The following is a 24,768-nucleotide window of genomic DNA, read 5'->3' on the forward strand; positions in this document are numbered from 1 at the left end:
TGGCGTTAATACTGCTGTCGCCTTCTATTCATGAATATGAATAATCATACTTAGTATAAATTACCTGTATAAATAAACAGGTATTAACGTATTGGTATGGTAGAATGGCTGACATTTGCAATACTTTCATAGGGCTAATCAGCATTATACTACACGCATATCACCAGCTGCCATCAAATTACTTGCATAGATTGTAGTGCTCATGGGTGGAATTACTGCTGTGCTTGTGATTTCAAGGGGAGAGTTCAGTGCCACATTATCACGGTAAGCCACAACTCTATAAGGACTGAGAGAGTCCAAAGTTCCGATGGGTAATAAGAGATATCTTTTGGTTACATTTTCACTCACCTGTATCTCCTTCAGCCTGCACAGATCTCTGTGCCAGACTGCTTCTCTCTTTGAACCCAGCTTCCCGACTCTCTTTTCCTCTCTTTCTGCTAGCAACTCCATTCTTTGAACATGACTAAGGGGGAGGATAGTATCCCTGTTGAGGAGTACTTTCAGGAACGGGGTCCAACTGTCACATTCAGCAACCTCCTCTACTGTGTTCAAGAAACAAAGTTCTGCCGCAAGATAGGTCCCGAAAAGATCATCCTCCATGATGTGAGGTAGGACATGCTGGTTACCCGGGAGAATGTGAATGTATCTACATATACTTTTATGTGATATAACAGCTTTATTACGGTGTGGTGACCGATAACATGCTGGGACTACAGCATGTGACAGTCAACGTCTTTACGCTGGTCTCATAAAAATACTGTATGCACTTTTCACGTTGTTATTTTTGAGCTTTTGAGCTTGTTCTGTTGTTAATCAGGAAAAAGAGTCAAAGATGTTCTGGCAGGTTAAAAACCTGAGCCAGACTGGATTCACTCTCATTACAACTAAAGATGAGCGACAAATTCAAGCAAAGAAAACAGAGCCTTTGACACTGTAGGTGGTAATTCTTTTATGCTCCTTGACTTGGATCCACTTGAGTTTGTATTTATTAAGCAGTGTCACTGAATGGCTTAATGAGTATGAAAATGATATCAATACAATATGATGGCAGTTGCAATCAACAGATCCCAACTACCTAAACACCTATGGTAGACTCTGAGTCACATCGGTCACTATCTTTGAAAAGAATGGGGTTTACCCCTCAAGCAGATTTGTAGAGACTTAATGTGCCATGACTAAGGAATACCGAGGTGCAGTGAGTCTGTTCTAGTTTTGGTCTAACACCTTGCTAAGACACTGTGTGTTGATTTTTCCTTTAATTCTGTAATGTGTACAGGTCAATCAGGCAATAAAAGTGTAAATAACATTAGTTTTCAGTTGCAGCTCTACTTTTTCAATGAGCTATAACTTAGCATGGTAAAAGTACATCTTTCTATGTATTGTACATATAGAACTTCATACACACTCAGGCATGTGTTTGGCCATAGCATTTTATTTTCCACAAGACAATAGAGCTTCAGGGAAAAGGTGAGTGATGTTTACCATTACTGTAGAAAGCACTGAAAGAAATGAACAATATAACCTCCAATGCTAGAGTAGAAAGAGTGTATCTTATGGATTATGTATTAAGGATCACTAAAATATTGCATGACTTGTTGCAGTGGGATCATAAGACCGGGGATGAATGCCATCATGGGTGCCACAGGAAGCGGTAAAACATCGTAAGACATTTCCTTGCAAATACACAGTCAGTAGTTTATAAGCATGCACAGGCCACCCAATGATGTGTTTTTTATCCTCATCGCAGACTCCTGGATGTACTCGCAGGGAGGAAAAATCCAGCTGGACTGCGTCAGGGAAATGTGTTGGTGAACGGCAAAGTCGTCACGTCTGACCTGAGGCTCAGCTCTGCCTACGTGGTTCAGGTACACAGATCCAAACATATGCATATTCTTTAACATTACATACTGGTGAGTGGTTTATCTACATCGCCCTTTTGGTTCCAGGATGATATTCTGATGGGGACTCTGAGCGTGAGAGAGAACCTGCTTTTCAGTGCCAACTTGCGTCTGAACCCTAAGGATCACTCCACAGCAGATAAACACCAGCAAGTAAACACCATCATAGACGACTTGGGCCTTACAGACTGTGCTAACACTAAGGTACGGAGCACCACGCACAAACTACTGTTTTTTAAATTGTAGAGGAAATATCAAAAAATGTTACAGTATTTTATGCAAAATAACTTATCATTAGTGCTTTTTAAATCCTATTACTATGAGACCACAGTTCCAACTAAACTGTATGTAATTGCTACAAAAATACACTGAAGTTTGGTGTTTTGGTGTAACTTACATACAAGAAAAGTTACTCTACCATTTTATTTTGAAAAATCAAACTTTATAACAGAAGTATCACTCTGGTTTCGTCATTTCTGCACATTTTAGATGCAAAGTAAGTTTTGCGTATGTGTATTCAGATAGGCACGGAGTTTCTGCGTGGTGTATCAGGAGGGGAGAGGAAGCGGTGCAGCATTGGGATGGAGCTCATCACTTCTCCCTCTCTGCTGTTTCTGGATGAGCCGACCACTGGCTTGGATTCTAACACTGCAAACTGCATCATCGGTCTACTACACAAGTACAGCGCAGCTACTAAACTATCACTCATTAGACACATACACAAAAGACACAAATAATACAAAACTGAAGCACGCTGTATAATACACCAAAATTAGGTAGAGTCAAACAGCAGCGTGCTGTTCATTGCTATCTTTAGTTCACATTTACACTATGCTGGTGTTTCTGGTGTAAATTATGTCTTTAAGTCACCATCTACTGCCGTCTGTGTAATAAAAATGTCCAAAAATGTATCAAGGTTGTCCAGAAGAGGCAAGACTGTGATCTTCTCCATCCACCAACCCCGATACTCCATCTTCAAACAGTTTGACCACCTCACACTGATGCATAAAGGGGAGGTGGTGTATGCAGGAGCAGCAGACCATGCCCTGGTGTACTTCACAAATCTTGGTATGTAATGCATGAGTTTGTATATTTACTGTAAAAGTTGGAAGACTCTGACTGAGAATCCTATAAAAAATTATGAACAAAGGGAACTATACAATATATGAGCTGCTGAATGAGGTCAGAAGTCAGGGCACGATTTAAGTCCTGTTTTATATTTATATGTTCATACTTAACTTTGTTCTACAGTGTGAAAATGATCTGAGATTATTTAGATAATCCAGCCCCCGCAGCCCCGAACTGGGTTCGTGGATTCATGGATGGATGGAGCACCTCCCCAAATCCAGATTTTCTATGCTTTTAAAGTTGAATGAGGTTTTATCAGTATGTATGTGTGTGCTTTGTACAGGCTATCAGATTGAGCCTTTCAACAATCCAGCTGACTTCTTCATGGACATCACAAATGGAGAAACAAAATCAACAGTACAATGGGACATGGCAGGTAAGTAATAAATACAGTGTTTCACAGTTATAAAAAAAGCACTACCAAAATGTTCTCCTGCTTCGCCTCTCTAACCACCAACTACTTTTTGCTGAGAGACACGCACAAAGACAACCTTCTAAAATAGACAAATCACTGTTTGTAACACCAGTTAAATATCCAAGCATGGTTTAGGCGATTTGTGAGTAAGAAAAATAAATAAATGTTGTATAAAGTTATTGGCGAAGTTACAGTTTTAGACATGTCGGTAACAGATTGCTCCAACCGCATTACAAAAACTATATTCTACAATGTTTTTGCTTCATAACACAACATGCCGCATCCTGGGCGGCTATAAAAGCCTCACTTATTACAAACCAAGCTCATGTTTGTGCAGCAGGTTTGAAGTTTAAGTAAAGCAGCTAGCTTTACTTAACATGACGTAAAGGAAGGTTTGTGTTATGTAACTAAGCACTTCTGGAGTAATTGCTCAGTTCTATATCTCCAAACCCATCTCACTTAGATTTCTTGGGTGGTTGTTACAAATCCATGTTTTTATTATGCTGTCCTTAACTTGACACCGGGATCTGCTCTCTCACCCAAGAGGATTGCAAAAACCCATTAGCGATAAAGTATCGGCAGTCCCAGCTGTACCAGAATATGATGGAGGAGCTGGACCATGTGAACCAGAGCATTGTTGATGGGCTCACAGGTGAAGACAAGCCGGCCAACTACGCCACCTCTTTCCTCTATCAGGTGAGCAAATCGATGGTTGCAGAGAACATTTTTTAATTTTAAAATGATAGGAGATTATTTTCTGGTTGTTGGAAATCTCCGGTCTCGTTAGTTTAATGATTAACAGAAGCAGAAGTGAGTTTATTAGGTTATGTCACAGAGTTTATGAGCCAGCTGTTATCTCAGTGTGCTTGGCTGTGTGCTGATTAGACTCAGTTTTACTGTCGACTGAATAAAAAATGTTGACAATTATCCTCTTTGTGTCTGTGTGTGTGGTGGATGTGTGTGCGTGAGCTAGATGCGTGTGGTGTGTGGCAGGACAGTGTTGAACACTCTGAGGAACCCTCAGACCTCCTACGCCCAACTGGCTCTCAACATCTTCTTTGCCATTCTCGTGGGACTCATTTATTACCAAATGCCCCTGACACTGCCCGAGGCTTTACAGAACAGGTACACAACAGTCTGCCTTGTTTAATTCGGGGTATCTGCTCCATTTTCACCTCTGTATTCCACATAATATAATCTAAAATATTTTTAACAGTGTATTGTTGTAGGGAATTATTGCAGGGCAGCTATTGTGAAGGCCACATGGTTCCAGATACAAATTCCAGATTGTCAAATAGTATTTGCCCACCTCCTGATTTTCATATTTATTTGCATATTTGTCAAACTCATGTTTCAGATCATTAAACAAATTTTAATGTTAGATAAAGATAACCTGAGTAAATACAAATTGCGGTTTTTAAATGATGATTTTATTTATTAAGGGAATAATCTATCCAAACCTACATGGCCCTGTGTGAAACAGTGATTGCCCCCTAAACCTAATAACTCGTTGTGCCACCCTTGGCAGCGAGAAATGCAATCAAGCATTTGCGATAACTGGCAATGGGTTTTTTACAGTGCTATAAAGAAGTTTTGGCCCACTCTTCTGCACAGAATTGTTTTAATTCAGCCACGTTGGAGCATTTTACCCTGTAAGCTGTCTGAGGTTTAAGGTCATGCCAAAGCATATCAATCTGATTTAAGTCCAGACTTTGACTCGACCATGCCAAAGCCTTCATTTTGTTTTTGAGCCATTGAGAGGTGGACTTTGTGGTCTGTTCTTGGTCATTGTCCTTTTGTATAACCCAAGTGTGCTCCTGAGGTTCAGGGCATGAACTGATGGTGACACATTCTCCTTCAGAATTTTTCTGGTAGAGAGCAGAATTCATGTTTCCATCAATTACAGCAAAACAGCCCCAGACCGTCACACTACCACCACTATGTTTGACTGTTAGTATGATGTTCTTGTCATGAAATACTGGGTCAGTTTTATGCAGATGCAACTGGACTGAAACCTTCCAAAAAGTTCAGCTTTGTCTCATCAGTCCACAGAGCAATGTTCCCTCTAAGCTGCGCACGTGCGCAATTGCGCACTGTTGGCACGGTCTCTGCGCAGATAAAATCTAGCCTGAATTGAAATTAAAGTAAATATGTGCCGACACCGTTATTTTAGCTAGCAAAGCGGCGTGGCTGTTGTGGAGTGAAGCCACGTTATTGACAACGTGTACAACCTTTGGAGATGTGAGCAGGACAGACGGAACAGTTGACGGAAAAAGTGTGGACTTTATACCAGTTTTTAAATTGTGTTGATAGGCCACGTAAAACCAGAGTTATGATAAAAATATCTGCAATGTTTGGTTTTCTTCCTGAATACTATTGTTGTTCATATTTACTGTGGGAAGAAACGGTAAAAACGGCGTTTTATAAGGAAAACGCTCGTAAGCACTCTCCGCCTGTGAGCAAAGACGAAACCAAAACACCCCCCACCCTTTCCCATTGGTGGAAAAATGTACCAATGGGAAATGTACCAATCAAAACATGACATTTAGTTGTTGAAACGGGAGGAAGTTTTAGGAGTGACGGCGGTGTTGTGAGATGTGAGAGATTTGCAACGTTTAGCGCAAATCTTGTGTAGTTAGTGTGTAGTTAGTGTGTAGTGTAGTCAATAGTTTTGTTGTGTGTGTCAGAACAATGAGGCAGCTGCTGAATGTTACAGGTGTTACAGGAGTGATACATCTCCTGTTGTCAGGCCTGCAGGTATCAGGCTGTTGTTCTCCTTTATGTCATAGTGGACAGAAATTATTTTTTGGAGTGGCACAAATAATTTGTGTGGCATCAGATTTGATGCAGAACAGCTGATTGTTCTGTAAATAGTTTGAAATGTTTGTTTAAAAAAGTGCCTTGGCTGCATTTTTAGGTAAAGAGCTGCAAAAAACTTTGTTGTTTGCAAAACTCAGTAACTTTTTTGAAGAAGTAACTATATAATTAATTGCCCAACATTGGTCATAATATGCTGTATTTTGCAGACAGAGAGTTACAGACTCTCTCACAGACCACAGACTCATAATACAAGTAAGAGTTTTATTTATTTATTTATTTATTTAAAAAGAAAGAAAGTTGTGTTTTCAAAATTGGAGTTCAAGTTATTTTTACTTCCAATAGTGTTAACATACTACACAGGTCATGAACAAGATTTTTTTTTTAATTTTCATTGTAAGTGGGCTAAAGCAGTTAATTAAAAGTAGTCTAACATAAATGTAAATGCTGTAATTTGATTATTTTAATAAACCATGTAACTTGGATGGATTTGACGCTGGCGTGACCACAGTGCACACGTCTGATGTCGCTCACAGTGGTCCAAGGGATCGCTCAGGGAGTTTGTGTGTTCGCTCAGACACATGAAAAATTAGAGGGAACATTGCCACAGAGTATTTTTGTGGTTAGGGTTTTGTGGATAATCAAGATGTTTTTTGGTAAATGTGAGACAAGCATTTGTGTTCTTTGTGGTCAGCTGTTTTTTTCTACTTGACTCCCTCGTGGATGCCATTTTTGTCCAGTCTGAGCTTAACTGAGACAAGTGAGGCCTGCAGTTTTTTCGATGTTCTGAGGGGCAATTCATTTTCACACAGTTTCAGGGAGGTTTAACTAGTTTATTTCCCTCTTAATAAATGAAATCCTGCATTTTACATTTACTCTGTTTATATTTGTCTAATATTAACATTTGTTTGATGACCTAACACATGTAGGTGTGACAAATACTTTTTCACAGTAGTGTATAATGGCTGTAATGTTCTTAACTTTTTAAACCATTGTCTCTTTTGTCTTTTAATGGCAGGAGTGGAGCGTTCTTCTTCCTTATCATCAACATGGTGTTTGGGAATCTTTCTGCTGTTGAACTCTTTATAAATGAAAGGGCGATCTTCATGTGAGTGAGACATTAAGCTTATGTGTGCACTTTAGAAGTGTGGCTTGTGGCTATTCTGTATTTTTCTTCAGTCAAAGCCAAAGCTGCTATATTCTTAAATCCACCATAGTTACAGAGATGATAAACCATAAAAACAAGGCATGTAGTTTTGTTTTCATAGAGGTTACACTATATTCCAAAAACAACTGGACATTGTGACTTTTATTAATTATTACTCAAGTCAGAGAAAATAGTACATTTGTTATACAGTGTTTTCAGCTGTGGTTCACTACACATGTCTAACTATTGCACAGGGAACCCTTAAAACAAAGAGCCTTTTACAAGAACCCAATCAGATTCCTACAACCAATAAAGCACTCTTGTGTCAGTCCAAAAGGGTCGCTGGCACCATATGTACTCTAAAACTTCTCAACATATAATTCAGACCTGTTTCATAGCAATAAACAGAAACATACTTTGGGAAAGTTGGGTGATCCCTGCAGTAGTCTGGAAAATGCAGGGATCACCAGGAAAATGCAGCAGTACTCTGAAAAGACAGAAGGGACTAGAGCAAAGTGATTAACCCACAGTCTTTAATTTTTCCAGCAGAGCCAGTCATGCTCTGTTGGCTATATTTCATTTACAGTAATGCATTCACAAAGGACTACAAATAAATCCTGAGCTCTAACCCTACCTAACTCTAACTTTGACCCTGAAACCGAGTCTTAGCTCTCAGACAGGCCTTTAAAGAGGTGTGAAATAAAACAAGCTGGCCTCTCACTGATTGTAATGGAGAAAACTCTCACAAGAATAGCTGTACAAGTAAACAGATTAATTTTGTTTATGTGTTTTCCTATCTTTATGGTGACAAATGATTTCTATCACTTGCTCATATTGTTGGGAAGAGCCACTGTTGAGAAAGGTGTTACCCACCATCTGCCTGCAACACACACATTTAATTAGTGCGTCCGTTTTGTAGTCCTCAGGCTTTATGACTGCCTGCATGAGACATATTTATTGGACATTTGTAAATTGTAACTATGACAAAGTAATCTGGGTTACACTCTCTCTGCAAGGACTCTGCACTAGAGCCCCGTTAAGAGAGGCAACATAACCTCATTAATACTCATCAGCTAATTCATCTTGGCTGCTGTTTGCAAGAAAACCAAACTCACAAAGCAGTCATCTCACGAGCTGGAAAAAAGCAGCCAAAATGCCAAAACTGCAGTTCCTCTAGCTGCCTCTTGGAGCTCTTTTCAAAAGCAAGTCAATCCCTGTAGATGTACCTGTTAAAATAGACTTTACAGCAGTAATTAACATGTTTATTGTCTTGTGAAAATAAAAAAAAAATGTTTTCAAGTTTATAGATAATTGACCTCCTCATGATATCGGTACTGGGAGTAATTGTTTTGCATAACACACCCATTTAAATTGCACTGAGGCTTGAAGTTTGCATTAAGCATAGCTGGGTGCAAGTGATAGGTGGCTGCCTGTTGTACAGCCTATTGTAGTCGATAGCTAACTGGACCAGGATGTCCTGACCAAGTGTGTGGTGTTGCTGCCTTTTAAAGCATTTTTTTTAAAAATGCAATCATCAACGAATTAGCATGAGCTTAATTTTAGAAGAGGTGCATGCTTATGTGTTGCATCACACTTTGATATAAAATATAGCTAAAAAAATATGTCTGTTTTTCAAATTGTCAGTGAATCTAACCCTTTTCACCCTGTCACATTGTTTTTGAGTTTATGGTTTTTTCCCTGTTAATGTTTGTTGCAGTCATGAGAACTCTAGCGGCTATTACCGTACCTCCGTCTACTTCCTGTCCAAGATCTTTGCTGATCTCATCCCCAATCGCATGATTCCCATCATTGTGTTTTCAGCAATTGCCTACTACATGATGGGTAACATCACCCTTGCATGCAAGCAGACATACACATACAAAACACACATTGCGTCGTATCATGAAAGATGTTCTGATACAGTCAGTTAGCACAGAGAGGAGCTGCTGCTGTTCCATTCACAGCCATGAAATGTCTTATTTAGGGCTAACTCTAAATCCACAGAGTGGTTTTGCAGTATGAGTTAGAGTTTGGATCCAGTAAATGAGTGAATAAGGAAACAGCCCAGTTCCTTCTGCACAGGCTGAGCCTCATCTCAAGGGTGTTCCAGTTTTGATGAATAAAATCTGGATCCCCATAATATACTTCCTAATTAATTGAGCCGCTGTTGATTACTTTTCATTTCAATTCAATTCAATTTTATTTATATAGCGCCAAATCACAACAAAAGTCGCCTCAAGGCGCTTTATATTGTACAGTAGATAGCACAATAATAAATACAGAGAAAAACCCAGCAATCATATGACCCCCTATGAGCAAGCACTTTGGCGACAGTGGGAAGGAAAAACTCCCTTTTAACAGGAAGCTTTGGAAGCTTCCATTTGATCTCGCTGCCACTGTGCCAGGAGCAGCCCACTCAATAATTTCCTGTCTTCCTGTGTGTATGTGTCCACCATTCCTTCAGGGTTGAAGCCTGCCTTTGAGACGTTCCTCTGTTTTGCGCTGACCATGTCTCTGGTCAGTCTGGCAGGAGTTGGTCTGGCCTTCCTCGTCTCAGCGAGCGTTTCTTCATTTGCGATGGCAAACATCCTCATTGCTTTGCCCTTCGTCTTCATGATGGTGAGATGCTAAGACTCATATATGACATGTACAAGAGAGATCACAATGGGCACTTAAGAATTTCATTCCCTCTTTATGTTTCAGGTCTTTGGTGGTTTTCTCGTCAATCTCAACGCCATGCTGAGCTGGCTCTCTTGGCTGAAATGGATCAGTATCTTCAAATATGGATTGGATGTAAGATACAGAAAGCAAGGGAGGAGGATTTGTGTGTGAGAATGAGACCACTGGGCCTGAATTTAATGTGCCTTTATGTGAAGTGAGGAGGTTGTTCAGCCTGACCTCTTTGTCTCTCTTTCTTAGGCTGTATACATTAACGAGCTGAAAGGACAGTTTTTGTACAACAACAACACAGCGTGAGTGAAATAACGTAGCTACTGTTTAAAACTTATGCACACACATACACATACACACACAGATTAAATGTGTCTTTGTGTCTTGTGCTTCAGCATCGCAGGGGAATATTTCCTGGAACAGCAAGGTATCGACTACTCCGTGTGGGGCTTCTGGAGGAACGTGGTGGCTTTGCTGGGAATCATATTTGTCTGCATGTGCCTGGCCTACGTCCAGCTGCGACGAATCAACCGCTGGAAATGATGCCCATTCCTGTGTCCATAAGCAGCCGAGTATATTTCTTAGTAATTTAACAACAACAACAAAAGCAACACTGGAGAGTTGTTTTATATAGTTCCACCAGACAGAGCTTTCTTGTACTATTATTTAATTTATTATTTCAGTTCGATTTATACTGTAAAACATTACATTTAAAATCTTTTACTCACTTAAGCTCTAAAGTAGGGATGTCAAACTCATTTTACTTCCTGGGTCACATGCTGCCCACATTGATGTTAAGTGGACCACACTAGTGTCATTGTAAAGACGTCTAACTGTCCATTTAAAGTCCCTTGGAATATCATAGAAGAAAAACAAGTGCAATTTCAACAGTGTCTCTCAGGTTTTTTGCATGATAAAGAAATGTCGTCAGAGTAGATGGAAGAAACCTGTCAGCACGAATAAAAAAAATGTATGAAACTAAATAAAAGTTTGGTTTAGCTCATTGCTCAGACTCTCCTGTAATTACAAAACTGAAAGTTTTTGTTCATTCTCAGAAAATATCCTATTTGTTTACATTATAAAAAACTCATATTTCTAAAGAGACAATGAAAAACATTCATTTTTTCTGTCATTCAATTCCAGAATGTTCTGTTCATCTGGACTTTGGGTTTTCAGTGGGAGAAACTTTTTGTCATTTCTTAAGAAGTCACTTGGATGAGGAGGAAATATTTCTCCCACTGGAAACATAACCTCCAGATAAACAACTTTCTGGGATTTGCTTACCTTGATGATTGAGCTTGCATCAAGACTTTCATTTAATTGTTATATCTTATGTAATTACTTCAGTGTAGTATGAATACCCAAGACGTCACAGTTAAAAGTCCCTCCTTCACATCTTCCTCAACCGTCCTGTGGACTGGAGTCGAGTCTTTGCCCAGCCAATGCTGGCCCTTGGCCTTATGATTAAGGGCCCTGCTCTACAGAATTAACCATCACACGTGTTGTAACATTTGACTCCCAGGTGGATAAGCTGATATACTAAGCGCACTTGGTGTGCGCACGAGGGAATGTCTGACAACTGCCAAGCAAACCTCTTAAATCCATAGAAAGCTACTTAGTGCTTTCTTAGACAGTGTTGGCTATAAAAACAAAAGTACAAATGATTTATCCTTAAAAAGTTTTAAAGGTTTCCCTGTTTTTAACTTCTTTCTTTCTTTTTTTACTGAATGCAAGTCTTACAAAAACGTGATACTGATCAAATGACGGTAAAGGTGCAAACTGCTTAGCTGTGAAATTTAAATTGACAGCACAGAAGACGAAGGAAAAGCATTAAAAATCAAAGTAAACGCTGACTTTCCCTTTAATTTCACTTCATCGGTTACTCCTCTGACATTGCATAACTGCGGATAAAGTGTCATCTTGTGCGAGATCTTTATCGAAGCCATTAGAGACGATCCTGTGACGTGCAAATCCTCCTGAGGCCCGAGCATCACTCTATAGGTTACACATTTTTGCAGCAGCTGTGTTGCTCTGTGCACTGCCGCTCAGAGCGCATGCTCGGGCAGTCAGTGAACAGTTGTGTCTTCTCATCCTTGCATTTGCACCTTGTTAGAAAGCCATGCGTCAATGAAAATATATATTTCACTAAATATTTCAGGGGATCTTAACACCCAAGGCTCAAAAAACAAAAACAAATGAAAATAAATAAATATTTTTTTTCTGCATACAGTCCTTAAAGTTGTAATCCAATAGGACAAAGGGATAGCCACGACACTATCATGCTAAATGACATATCACATCACAGTTTTTATCCTAGAAATATGTATGAGGGAAACCTGACAGTTACAATGACAACGCGCAATCATTTTAATCCCGGGCGCTCGCTCGTTTCCAGTCACCTTCAGAAACTTTTCACGCTGCTCGCGCTCCGACTCGGCCTGTTCCCCGCCGTCACTGGTGCGTTTTCCAGCCCACGTAGCCACTCTGTACATTTGAGCACCACGCGCTCATCCACGCCGTAGTCCTCCTCTTCTTCGTACTCCACGTCGTCGTACTTGTGCCGCTCATTCAAAAGGGAGATTTTCACAATTGAGCTTATGTCTCCGAGCTGAGCGTCAGTGCTGTTTTTAGCGGTGACTCTGCCGCTGTGAGAGCCGTTTCGCTGCCTTTTGGGCACGTTTTCCCTCCTGCGTCGGGACTCCGTGGCTCCTCCGGGAGCCAAAGTGGCTCCACTCGCGGGATTTCTGGCGGCTGAACGTTGCCGGTGTCTCTCGCTGTTCCTCCGCTGCAGCAGGAGGACAGCCTCGGGTGTGAGAGTCAGAGTGAAACGGACCTCCTGCTGATCCTTGGTCCTCACAGGCTTCACCTGTGAGTCACTCTTTACAGAAGTGTGACCGGAGTGTTTGTGCTGCTGTCTTTTAGACAGACTCTCTGAGCTGGTGACAGGAGAGCTGCCCGTCTGGGATGAAGGCAGCGAGCCTTCCCTTCCGTTTGCCCCTGACACTCCTTTAGTTGTTGGCAGATTACTCCTGGGCTGACTCTTCTTCCCCAGTTGTTTCAAGTTCAAAGCCAGCCTCTCCTTCACTGAGCCGCCTTTGTCTTCTTTCGAAGCTTTAGCTTTGGTCACAGCAGATACAGGTGAAGTGTTGTTGGTGAGTCTCTCCTTCCCAGCAAGTCCTGACACGGAGCGCGCGATGGACACTGGCGGTATGAAAGGCATTTTGGCAACGCACAGCATCAAGTAGGAGAGCAGTTCACTTTTGCTTGTGAAGTGTCGAAAGAAAAAAGAAGAGGGGACTAGGGAGGAAAGTGATGTACTGACAGAGGCGAGATCGTCTGATGCATCTTCAGCCATGCAAGGGTCAGCTGGCTGCAAGTGCGTCACTGCCTCCCGGATCCACCAGTGCTCATCTACAATAACATTTCCTGATGCCTTACACCTGAGTTTTAAGGGGGAGGTTGTTGGCATGCTTTAAAAAAAAAAGAGAAAAAGAAAGGGCTTGTATGATGCTCATTACCCTGAGGCTCAAACATCTAAAATAAACCTACACCTCTAATCCTCCAGAGTGATTAGTGAGGGCACGTTTACTATGCACAGTACAGGTGCACATGCAGGCCTAATCCTCGCTGGATGTTTGGATGTCCGTGGATGTGCAGGGAACAAACTATGCAAACAAAGGTCAAATGAAGCATTAAGCTTTTCTCCTTGCTCTGCATTTTAAATAAAACAAAGAAATAAAGCATGAAAGAGTGGCACAGAACACATTTATTTAATAGGATTCTTTCACAATTTGATTAAAACATTTAAAATATCGAATTTTACACGATGGGAACTCATGTGCTCTTATGTCTAAACGTGCATTTGACTCCAGTAGTTGTGTGTTCACTCGCAGCACTGCTTCTTGTGCACGTGAAGAACCAGTCGACAGCGTGGACAACTGTGGTAGGCATCCTTGAAGTGGTTTACAAAAAATGGAATCAGGCAGCAGCCGAGCACCAACCTGTGAGGCGGAAAGAACCACACGCCGATTTCTGACTTGTTAGAAATCGAATGTGTGATCGATGCTGGGGTACAAAAAACAACCAGACTAAGGTGTTTAAAGGCCTCTCACCCGCATAACACAAACACAAGACACATGAGCCACGCAAAAGTCCCGGCTTTAAAGGTGACCTCTGTGGTGACCCGAGTCCTGCAGGAGGGGCAGGTTGCCAGACCTGGAGAGCGTCGCAGCTCAGCTTCGTAGCTCACAAACTTTGCCCTGGGTGTGCGTAAAGGGGCATCATACACTGTTGAGAAGAGATTAAAAATGAATGCTGACATGCAACCTAAATGGGATTGCTGCTATTTTTTAATGTAAAACTGCACTTTCTTTAAAGCTTAGCAGCCACTGACACATGAATGGTCAAAACTACACCAGAGGGGAGGAAACCGAGCTAAAATCAGCAGCTTAAAGTAATAAAATATGGAGCTGTTTAAACTTAGGGGTGAGCAAAGAAAATGTGACATTACACATTCAAAACGGAGGTAGAAGAGCCTGTACCTGGTACAGCTGAGAAAATATTGTTGGGCAAGCAAACTCCTGAAGGTGAGGACGAGGAAGGCAGTTGTGGTGGCTGTGCTGGTGGTGGTGGTGGTGGTGGACAGGTGAAAGGTGAGTGGACTTTGTAGACTTTGACATCTTGACCCGATTTACAGTCCTCTGGAAAAATGGATACACAGGGAGGTTTTTGTTTTTCCAACCACAGGAAAAACAGACTACGCAATGCTTGAGATGAGAGGTTATTTTTACCTGGTAAGAAGTATGGCGTAGGTGCAGGAAACTGCTTATCCACATTTGATTCCATTTAAAAGGCCCGAGGGAGCGTGAGAGGAAAAACAAGAGAAAACTCCTAAAATGTGCCTCCTGTGTTTGCGTCCAGCAGGGGCTCATCAGCTGATGTACCAGGTGCTGTTAATTGAATGTGCCTCTGATTGGTTCAAGAAAGTATTACCCACAGTTCAATGGCACGATGAGCATGTTAAGCAGGTAGAAAGGTCTTTCAGTGCTGGGGCAAACCTTCCCCCAAACAGCCATCTTGCTTAGTTTTATTCCATTGGAAATTGGTAAAAAAATCAAATTTTTGCACAGTAAAATCACTTTTTGTTTTTTAACACCAAAGAGAATCTGTTCTTTATGAGTAAGGCCAGATTTGCTCTATTATGCAAAAATATTGACCCACTCCTCATTTCTTTAGATGCTTATCCTTATCAGGGTTGCAGGGAGGAGCCAATCTATGCTTTTATTGCATTAATAGTGTGTTTGTGATCATTGTCATGCTGAAAAATGAAGCCTGAAAAATGCCAATCAGATACTTGACAGACTCTACTGACTTCCAACATATTGATGAGGATTTGGCCAAAAGCTTCACATTTGGATTCATCACTCCAATAAGACCTGGTGCCACTGATTTTCTGTCCAGTTCTTGTATAATTTGGCATACTTCAACCTTTATTCTTCCTTAAGAATGGCATCTTGATCAGGTACTGTTTATCTGCTATAGATGGTTTTTAGGCATACTTCTTCTTTTGTCCTTCACTTGTCCAGTTTCCTCAAACATTTTAAGAACACACTGCCTATCATGCAGAGATATGCCATTTTTCAGCTAAGAGCTCTTTGTTAATCCCTTCTTTGGTGGAAAAATACTGAAAAAAATGAAAATTCATCTCAAACTGTGCTTTTTGGCAATTTCTATATTTTCAACTAAAGAAACTGGAATAATTTGTGTGTGTGTTTTGTGACAGGCTACTAGTAACAGTGCTTAAAGGTACAATTTAAAATTGTTTCTTGCTAAATTATCTGTTAAGTTTAGACACAACACTGATCATACCTTGATTTAGAAGCTTTTTTTATTCTTGAAGTTTTCAGCATAAAGTGGATTCATAAAAAGAAAAAAATCAGGCATCAGGTACAAAGACTGAAAATAAGTGAAACAGCAGCCAATGCCCAAAGAAAAAGCCTGGAGCACTATTGCTCAAGACCACTTTAAAAAGATGACATGAAAATCTGTCTCATTAAAAGCTAAATACAGAGAAACTAGGGGTGGGTCAAGAATTTTACAGAGTACCATAAATATGAATTTAAAACTTGGTTTTTAATACCGAGTCGGTGATTCTATGTTTTGGCACATTCACACATTATCAGACAAAACACTTAGACCTTCTAAGCCTGATTAAGTCCTCCAGTCGTGTTTAATACAACACTGATACAGCGGCCACAAGTCTGTGCTGTTTTGTAACCGTTTAAAGCACTCTGGGTGTTTGTACGTGAGCCACTAGAGGAGCTCTTCTCGGGCTAGGAGTAGCGTGAGATCCAGCGACGTGAACGAGGTTATTCACTTGAATGTAACAGCTAGCGTGATGATGCTAAGCTAGCTGTCAGCCTGGCATCCACGGGTTTTGCTGCCGAGTTTTAGCTACCAGATGCTCCCGGTCGTATCCTGCTGGCCGTCTTGACATTCCCCTCAACATTCCTGGACGAATTCGTGTCGACTGACCAGAGTCCGCGAATTCAGGTCCACTCCTAATCTAACCTTTCCCCCCGCTAGCGTGACTTAGCTCACCGGCTAACAAGAGTTCAACACTCGGGAGAACCGGACTGACGAGGTAAGTTAGCATACGGAGGCTAGTGGGATGGACAGGCTAATGGTGTAGCTGTCACCGGGAGTAAAGGCTTCTTGTACGAGGAAAAAAATAATCTTAGAAAGGAGGCCTTCTGGTAAGCGTGTGGACACAGTCGTTGTCATTATATCCCTCAGAATTCCCCATCTTGCTGTTAGGCCTGTGTAACACCGGCGAACTGTGAGCTAGCAATTTGATTGACTTGCTAGTAACGTTTTGCTAATGTTAATTTACCGAGTGAAGCAGCTGACCTAGTAATGGTAATATTACCGGAGCTAGCTTAGCAAGTCCGTACTGGTTTAGAAGAATGTTGTACGTCTGTTTGGGGCAAAAAAGGACTTAAGTGAAAGTCAGCTTGCTAACGTTAATTTGCAATCATTATTTAAGAGAAACTAGTAAAGAAAGCTTCTTGGTGACAGGGTTTATCTAAAGAATCCAAGCCAGCGGCTAACACGTACATTACGAGTTAGGTTAGGTTGCTTTAAAAGTTAACAGTTAACTAGCTGTCCTATGTGAGCAGTGAACCAGCAGCTTCCAGTATGTATGCTGTAATGTGTGTAGTTTTTAAGTCTACCGAGACATCGTTCTGGTCTCCTGCTAGCTGGGAGTGTGTTTGCCGTTTGTTACTAAAGCTGAGTTTTTGCTGTGTTTTTGCTTCGCAGAGTTCAACTTAAGGACCACACCCAAACATGTCCCTTCATCAGTTTCTGTTGGAACCCATCACCTGCCACGCATGGAACCGCGACAGGACACGTAAGGCTCCGAGACTGTAGCTATGAGAAATGCTCACTTTAACACAACACATTTCAAGGTTAAGGTCTTAAAGGCTTTGTCTTCATTGGGTGGTCAGGTCACAATTACAAAGAATGCTGTTAGAGCAATTTCATCTGAACAGAGATAAGATTGGCTCGGTTTATTTTGGGTAACAGGTTGGAATTTGGCATGTATCAGAAAACTTGTCTAACTTGTTTGTTATCTGTGTGCTCATCGTGTTAACCAGCTGGTTTCTTCTGTTTTGTTTTGTTTTGCTTCAGAAATTGCCATCAGTCCCAATAACCATGAAGTTCATATCTACAAGAAGAGTGGCAACCAGTGGGTTAAGACCCATGAACTGAAGGAACACAATGGCCACATAACAGGTGGTTAATCAGATGTTTTTAAGACTGATCATTTTTTACTTGTGAACTGAAACGTAACATTAAATGTCTCACCCAACATGTCAGTAAAATTAATGTTTCTGAAGAATTCTTTAACAAGTAAAACCACAGCTAAGGTGGGATTGTGTGATCCTAAAGGGGTTTCTTTTTGTCTAAGCTATTAGTAGAGTTGTTAGTGACTGCTTATTGGCTGTGTTATAGGCATTGACTGGGCTCCCAAAAGTGACCGCATAGTGACATGTGGAGCAGACCGTAATGCCTATGTGTGGTCCCAGAAGGAGGGGGTATGGAAGCCCACACTGGTCATCCTCAGGATCAACCGAGCGGCCACCTTCGTCAAGTGGTCTCCATTGGAGAACAAGTTTGCAGTGGGCAGTGGTGCTCGACTCATCTCTGTCTGCTACTTTGAGTCCGAGAACGATTGGTGAGACTATTAATCCAGCAGTGGCATATTTTAAATGTGTTGATGTTCTTGTGAATGTTGTGAATAATGTGTTTCTTTTAAAGTGCAGCATTTAAGTTCAGTCTTGCCATTTATTTGAATTATTAGTGCATTATTTTGAGCTCATACGTCCAGACCAAACTGCTTTACCTCAATTTTCACACCTGCTTTAACAGGTCAGAGCAGCCACACAGCCTGTGTGAAACGCTTATCTGAGGTGTGGCTTGAACATTCATACAGAAGTGCGTCATCAAGAGTTGGGAGGCATGTCTCTCTCAGCAGTTATAGACTGTGAAAAAATCTGTTGGTAGCCACATTGACTTGCTACCAGTATCATTACAGAAATGATACTTGTCATTATAGTTATAAGGCTACACCTGTAAATGTCATAAACACAAAAGTAGAGTTGATTTTTTTTTTTTTCATTGGCATGTTATGATAGCATTTGAAGAAGAATGAGGGTGATACATGTGTGGTATGCAATCACAGCACAAACCCAGTGAAGGCTATAATTATGTGAGGACGTTAACAGAGCATTAGGTGAAGGGCAGCCTTTCTCTGCTCTCTACTTATCTCTCTGGTGGAGAGAGAGCTGTGCTGCAAGGAAGTTGTCATGCAAAGGTAGAGGTAGGGGGTGTGGTCCAGTTTAAAACAAAATGGGAATTGAATGTTTTCACCTAGTGTAAGAGCAAAGCGTTGCATTCCAACCAGCTGATGAAGATACACTCCCAGGATTAAAGGACTTATTTTTTTCCCTCCACCCTGTATTTAGTACTTCCTTTTTATTTTTGCTGTGCCTCATAATTGATCAGTAGTTTTTTGTTTTTGTGGGGTTTACATTTTTACATGTCCTGCTATAAAAACTTTGCTTCTTCATGTGGTTTTAGGTGGGTGAGCAAGCACATCAAAAAGCCAGTTCGCTCCACCATCCTCAGTCTGGACTGGCATCCAAACAATGTCCTGCTGGCTGCTGGCTCATGTGACTTCAAGTGCAGGTAAAAGATGAAGATTAGAGTATTCAAAACTAGCTAGGCGGCTTTGTCCGGTTTCAATTTCTGTTTTTCATGCCGTCTTCCCCCGCCGCCTCCTTTCTCATCTCTCCCTCTCTGGCCTCTAGGGTGTTCTCAGCCTACATTAAAGAGGTGGAGGAGAAACCAGGCCCCACACCCTGGGGCAGCAAGATGCCATTTGGGGCTGTGCTAGCAGAATTTGGAGGAGCAGGTCTGCCCCCCCCCTTTTTCTTTTTTTTTGTCTTGTCCATATTCCTTTACAGTTTCTCTTTGAACTTACACATTTGTGTGTATTTTGTGCCCTTTTAGGTGGAGGAGGTTGGGTCCACTCTGTCTCTTTTTCAGCTTCTGGTAACCGTCTGGCCTGGGTCAGCCATGACAGTACTGTCACAGTGGTGGACAGCTCTAAGACTGCCAGGTATGTTTAGTTGTTACCTGTATTCTTCCAAAATACACATGATTTACTCATTCTTTATATAAGAAGTCAGAATTAAAGCTCCCTCTGTCGCCTGATAGATGTTGGTCTAAATGTCAGCACATCTCTCGTAACTAGAGTTGTCTCCGCACCTGATTGTGAGATTGGACAGATTCACTAACAGAGATGATGCTAAAAATGCAAATGTAAGTTGCAAAAAATAATGCGGAGGGTAAAAACACAATTTGCAATTTGAATTGTTAACATTGACCACAAAAGAGCAAATGTTGTGGCCTTTAAAGCAAACTGAGTAATGCTATAAACAGATTACCCTTGTTGCATAATCATAAAACAATGACTGAAGTGAATCCATGCCAATCTCATCTGAAATAAACCTTTTTCATTCATTTAAAATTGTCCCACACTCGTTGTGTTGCCAAAGGTACCCATCCCATATTTTTCTTTAATATATATGATTTTTTTCATTAGCTACAGTTGGATCCAAGGCCAGTGTGGATTTAATTTTGGGGCGTTTAAACTATAGTATTCAGTAGCCTGTGCCTGTGTTCTCTTTATCTTTTTAAGTGCAATCGAATCAGCCACTCGGGCCATATTAATTTATTTTGTTTGTGTTTAGTCCTTCACAGCTGAAGACGGAGTTCCTTCCTCTGCTCAGTGTCATTTTTATTTCAGAGAACAGTCTAGTAGCTGCGGTAAGAATAAAGCTTATGGTGGCTGCATATTCCTTTGCACAGATTTATAGTGATCAAGGAGCGCTGTAGTAACTCTGCTGTCTCCCTCCTCAGGGTCACGACTGTTGCCCCATGCTGTTCCGTTGCGACGACGGTGGAGCACTGACGTTTGTGACAAAGCTCGACCTCCCCAAGCAGAGCATCCAGAGGAACATCTCTGCCATGGAGCGTTTCAGGAACATGGACAAGAGAGCCACCACTGAGGACCGCAACACTGCCCTGGACACACTGCACCAGAACAGCATCACGTAGGTCACCCAGGAAACTAATGCACGCATGGCTAATGCAAACTTTTTAATGGTAATTTTTGAGACTATGTCTTATGGTGCAGTTGAATTATATGATGAATCGTATTAATTTTAACCAACACCACATCTCCAAATTTTAGCCTGTACAAAACACAGATGGGTTTTAATGTTGGGCTCTAGTATTTTAGTTCATCAATACTAGCTTGCTGGTAATTGAGCACTTAGTGTTGAATCGATGCTGTTAGGCATCACATGTTTGAGAGAACAGATGATATTAGGAGCTTTCCATTGTTCTGCATCCACTTCTATTATTATTATTTCTACGTACATAAAAACAGGGTTTGCAACAACCTTACATACTGTTTGAAAAGTGTATATAGTCACTCTTCATGTGGCATAAAATGTCTCTCTTCTAGTGAGCAATCAGACATTATGCAGACAAAATTTGGATGAGCAGTAGACTGGTGTTAGACACATGACTCATCACTAAAAGTAAAATGCAGAGCCATAACTTCCTGCTGGAACCAGCTGATTTGAATTCATTCTCAGGTGATCTCTGGTGTCAGATCTGTTCAGCTTTACGTGTTTTCAAACAGGAAGCGTTTTAATCTCTAGGTCACAGGTCAGAAGTTTTATTTCTGTAGTGCTTTTATTGTTTTAAGGTGTAGTCTGGCATTGCAACACTCAAATGTGACAAAGAGGACCAGCAGTAATTAGCTGATATTTTGTGATTTATTCTGAGAAACAAGTTTGTTTACTTTCTTCAGTGTGATAAGATTATTCATTTTACTTTGGAAGTACAGTAAGAGATCCAGACTTCAGAGTTTTGTTTTTGTTTTCCTCGAAAGAGTTTACTGCTGCAACTACAAAACTTGTAGGTCAATTCAAAGATCACCATCTTGAATGCTGTCGTAGCAATGTTTGCACAGAATGGAATCTACTGAGTCGTAATTTGCTTCATGCTTATCTACCACTGCATGTAACACGCCTCAGCCTGTTAGCAGGGAGTGAATGTGGTGAAAGCAAGGACTCAAAGAAAAACAGGGAAACGAGAGACACGAAAAAATGTGCGAAGAAAAGCAGGTCCTATTTATATTTGGATATTGCACACAGTGTGAAATTGTGTCTAGTAAAGAGATGTAAAACAACCAGGAAGAAATGATTAAAAGCACCTATACGTGTGATCAACTCTTTACATTGTTTTACTGTATCCATTCATGATGGTGCGGTGGTGTTTTCCACCTTGTATGTGATATTTCAGCCACACCCACAGACTTCCCAAAGCCTCTTTGTCACCACTACCATTTAACTAGCAGCAGATAAGCATTTTAGCAAATTTCCCACCAAGATCACAACGATAACAAGAAAGGCTTGTCAACATCATCACCTCTGTGTGTTTGTTTCTCAGCCAAGTGTCTATCTATGAGGGAGACAAAAGGGATTGTCGCAAGTTCTGCACCACAGGTATCGATGGAGCAATGACCATTTGGGACTTCAAGGTAAAAATGCACATAAACAGTGTTTTGTTTTTTGTGAGTTAACTTTTTCTGAGTCTTGCATCACTAACTCTCTGTCATCTGTTTTCCTCCTCAGAGTCTAGAAGCTTCTATCCAGGGTCTCCGCATCATGTGAAGAAACCTTTTGAATGAACGGAGAGACGCTGCGGCCTCACTTCTCCCCCTTTTCCTCCCCTGCCCTCACCCCTCTTGCCCCTTTTCCGTCTCACCCCGGCCCTCCCTCCACTCCCGCGACGCAGCCAGTAACATACATACTTTATCGAGTGTCTGCTGAAGCACTGATCAGACCATAACACACTCTTGTGAGTGTGTGCTTACACTCACTCACACACATACACACTCACTACACACACTGAGCTGACGTGTGACTTCACTGTTGATTTTTTTTTTTTTTCCCCCGTTTTGTTTGTTTTTAAACGAAGGTTAACCAGGTGTCAAAGTGGGAAGGTCCTCTGACACGTATTAGACATGACGTGAAATGTGTGTTTTTATGTTCTCTAACCTCCTGTACCAAAAGTTGAACACTAAAAGGTGCATTTTATCCAAAAATCAGACTGTATTCCACCTCAGGCTAACCTTAACATGCTCTCAGAATATCAACATTTAGTAGAACAAAAGTAGACGTTTTACTGGAGGATGGTTCGTATTCTTCAGCGGGCGAAGGTGTTATCACTAGGACCCGGGGTTACTGATATTCTGAGTACATGTTGCTGGTTGGCTTTTGGGAGTTGTACAGAATCTGATGGTGGAGAGAGAAAGCAGCTGTCTGAACTCTGTGTGGAGTGACGGCTGGCCAACACTAGGCTCTGTAGCTCCTACACTAAAACCACACAAGATGGAGGATTTCTATGTAACTGATCATGAGGTAGACATGAAATAAAGATGAAATACATTTACAGTACTCAACTCAAATGACTGTGCTCTTCCTTTGTGTCTGTGGACAGATGGTAGTTTGTGTGTCAAATTACAGTATGTAATCCATATTTCTGCTTGTCATAGGTTAGTGAAGGCCCAGCTAAACGCAAATCTAGGAGTTTCTGAAAAATTCTGGAACATTGTTTCTCTGTGCGGATTTTTAGTAAACGAGGTTATATCTTCTGTGTCAGCATCACCGCAATGATTTTTAGCTCATTCAGCCGAAGGACGAATGAACAAGTTGGGCATCCCTCCACAGTTCACTAGGATTGCTACTCCTAGAGTATCGGTCAGGTTTTACTGAAAAGTGCGCATCGATCGCCTATTAGGTCTTTAAACTGTGCTGAAGGTTTATATTTGGTCCTTTCACCAGTTTCACAGGAATCAACTCTCATCCTAGCATTGTAGTGTAACAAGATTAAGTTGTCCTGGATACAACTGTTTTCAAGACTCCTTGAATCCTCTGTGGATTTTTAATTCTCATTATTGTATTCAGTGCAACAATACAATCAAATTTATCACTTTCTTTCCCCATACTTTACCTGAGTGAGCTGCAAATTGTGAAGAATCATGAGTCGGATGACGTAGTACGGCGCTGACATTCTGGGATGTGAACGCACTGAATAGTGGGTGTTATAGTGGGTCATCTTTTTCATTGTCTTTGTTGGCACTTCAAGATGACCAGAGGAGCTAGAAATGAAAACGCGCAGCTTCCTGAAGCAGGTGCAATAGTAAATAATGCTTCTAAGGTTTCAAAAAAATCAAATATCTTTAACCTCCAGGACTTGGCGTCCACAAATGTGGACATCACATTTTGGGTTGTCTAGACCACAATGCTAATTTTTGCTCTACAACGGCCTGATATCCACTTACGAGGACATTATACTCCCACTCTTCTATCGAAATTTAAAACAAATGTCGTCATATGTGGATATCAGGACCTTGTAGAGCAAAATCAAGTAAAAAGATAATTCTTTGTTTTTACATTCATCAGGTCCCAATCAGGCCAAATAGCAAAGAGAAATTAAAAATGCATGCCATGAAAGATTTCAGGTCTTAGGAGGTTAAAGAAGGCTTCAGCTGCTTCCTCATTCACAAGGGGTCAACACGTTTTTTTGTTTTTTTTTTGTTTTTTGAAACCCTTGAAAGTCTCAACCATGAAATAATTTCCAGAAAATTGACATTTTTGAGCCTTCTGACAATTTTAATTGTAAACCATTTACATGTAAATTGATTTATATAATCAATTTACATGTATAAGTTCAGCTACGTGTGAGTCACACTGATAATATAGAAGTCTGTGTCAAATATGATGCGCTTGGTGTTAACAAGGATTTTGTGTCTCCACCGAAGATCATGGGAATGGGTGTTTCACTCGTTAGGTGAAACTACGACCACTGTGGATCTTTAAAATATCCTTTTTACTTTCCACACATACTCATGCATAATCAGTCTAACTGTAATTGTACAAGCAATTTTTTAAACGAGTTGACAGTATTTTGGCAGTATTTGAAGTCATTACAGTCACCAAATTAAAAAGAAAAATAATGCACTGTCTCCCAATAAAGCTTGGGAAATT

General features: G+C 40.9%; 4 protein-coding genes across 5 annotated transcripts; 2 read left to right on the top strand and 2 right to left on the bottom strand.

The window, feature by feature from the left end:
• Nucleotides 1-459: 459 nt before the first annotated feature.
• abcg2b (ATP-binding cassette, sub-family G (WHITE), member 2b) lies at nt 460-11,083 on the top strand. The gene is made up of 15 exons (XM_003455964.5): nt 460-608; nt 1,602-1,661; nt 1,748-1,865; nt 1,947-2,102; nt 2,420-2,577; nt 2,815-2,966; nt 3,310-3,402; nt 3,986-4,137; nt 4,415-4,566; nt 7,277-7,366; nt 9,123-9,247; nt 9,870-10,024; nt 10,109-10,198; nt 10,325-10,377; nt 10,471-11,083. Exons 1-15 carry the CDS (start codon nt 460-462, stop codon nt 10,616-10,618), a joined length of 1,851 nt encoding a protein of 616 aa, XP_003456012.1. The 3' UTR covers nt 10,619-11,083.
• On the bottom strand, nt 10,730-15,102 carry LOC100699158 (proline-rich protein 18). The gene is made up of 4 exons (XM_005460725.4): nt 14,866-15,102; nt 14,617-14,775; nt 14,188-14,362; nt 10,730-14,076 (listed from the first exon to the last, which is right to left on the bottom strand). The coding sequence occupies exon 4, from the start codon at nt 13,542-13,544 to the stop codon at nt 12,477-12,479; it is 1,068 nt and encodes a 355-aa protein (XP_005460782.1). The 5' UTR covers nt 13,545-14,076; nt 14,188-14,362; nt 14,617-14,775; nt 14,866-15,102; the 3' UTR covers nt 10,730-12,476.
• On the bottom strand, nt 13,959-14,920 carry LOC112841765 (lipopolysaccharide-induced tumor necrosis factor-alpha factor homolog). The gene is made up of 4 exons (XM_025907861.1): nt 14,866-14,920; nt 14,617-14,775; nt 14,188-14,362; nt 13,959-14,076 (listed from the first exon to the last, which is right to left on the bottom strand). The coding sequence occupies exons 1-4, from the start codon at nt 14,918-14,920 to the stop codon at nt 13,959-13,961; spliced, it is 507 nt and encodes a 168-aa protein (XP_025763646.1).
• A 1,269-nt stretch (nt 15,103-16,371) lies between the features above and the next one.
• Nucleotides 16,372-23,180, top strand: arpc1a (actin related protein 2/3 complex, subunit 1A). Of its 2 annotated transcripts, none has more exons than XM_003455951.5 (11): nt 16,372-16,718; nt 17,396-17,486; nt 17,768-17,872; nt 18,092-18,314; nt 19,220-19,327; nt 19,450-19,553; nt 19,652-19,760; nt 20,395-20,470; nt 20,564-20,757; nt 22,166-22,256; nt 22,351-23,180. In XM_003455951.5, exons 2-11 carry the CDS (start codon nt 17,423-17,425, stop codon nt 22,387-22,389), a joined length of 1,113 nt encoding a protein of 370 aa, XP_003455999.1. In that variant the 5' UTR covers nt 16,372-16,718; nt 17,396-17,422; the 3' UTR covers nt 22,390-23,180. The 2 variants fall into 2 exon arrangements, with proteins under 2 accessions (XP_003455999.1, XP_019215676.1); XM_019360131.2 differs by having other exon boundaries at nt 16,707-16,830.
• The last annotated feature ends 1,588 nt before the right edge of the window (nt 23,181-24,768 follow it).

Source organism: Oreochromis niloticus, linkage group LG6 (assembly GCF_001858045.2).
Source record: "Oreochromis niloticus isolate F11D_XX linkage group LG6, O_niloticus_UMD_NMBU, whole genome shotgun sequence".
NCBI lineage: Eukaryota > Metazoa > Chordata > Actinopteri > Cichliformes > Cichlidae > Oreochromis > Oreochromis niloticus.

Coding starts and splice junctions, on each gene's coding strand:
- abcg2b (XM_003455964.5), top strand. CDS start 460: ATGACTAAGGGGGAGGATAGTATCCCTGTTGAGGAGTACTTTCAGGAA. Junction 10,025..10,108: donor TGCCCTTCGTCTTCATGATG/GTGAGATGCTAA, acceptor TTTATGTTTCAG/GTCTTTGGTGGTTTTCTCGT. Junction 10,378..10,470: donor TTGTACAACAACAACACAGC/GTGAGTGAAATA, acceptor CTTGTGCTTCAG/CATCGCAGGGGAATATTTCC.
- LOC100699158 (XM_005460725.4), bottom strand. CDS start 13,544: ATGCCAACAACCTCCCCCTTAAAACTCAGGTGTAAGGCATCAGGAAAT.
- LOC112841765 (XM_025907861.1), bottom strand. CDS start 14,920: ATGGAATCAAATGTGGATAAGCAGTTTCCTGCACCTACGCCATACTTC. Junction 14,776..14,865: donor TACGCCATACTTCTTACCAG/GTAAAAATAACC, acceptor CCATTTTTCCAG/AGGACTGTAAATCGGGTCAA. Junction 14,363..14,616: donor TATTTTCTCAGCTGTACCAG/GTACAGGCTCTT, acceptor TCTTCTCAACAG/TGTATGATGCCCCTTTACGC.
- arpc1a (XM_003455951.5), top strand. CDS start 17,423: ATGTCCCTTCATCAGTTTCTGTTGGAACCCATCACCTGCCACGCATGG. Junction 19,761..20,394: donor GACAGCTCTAAGACTGCCAG/GTATGTTTAGTT, acceptor GTTTGTGTTTAG/TCCTTCACAGCTGAAGACGG. Junction 20,758..22,165: donor CTGCACCAGAACAGCATCAC/GTAGGTCACCCA, acceptor TTTGTTTCTCAG/CCAAGTGTCTATCTATGAGG.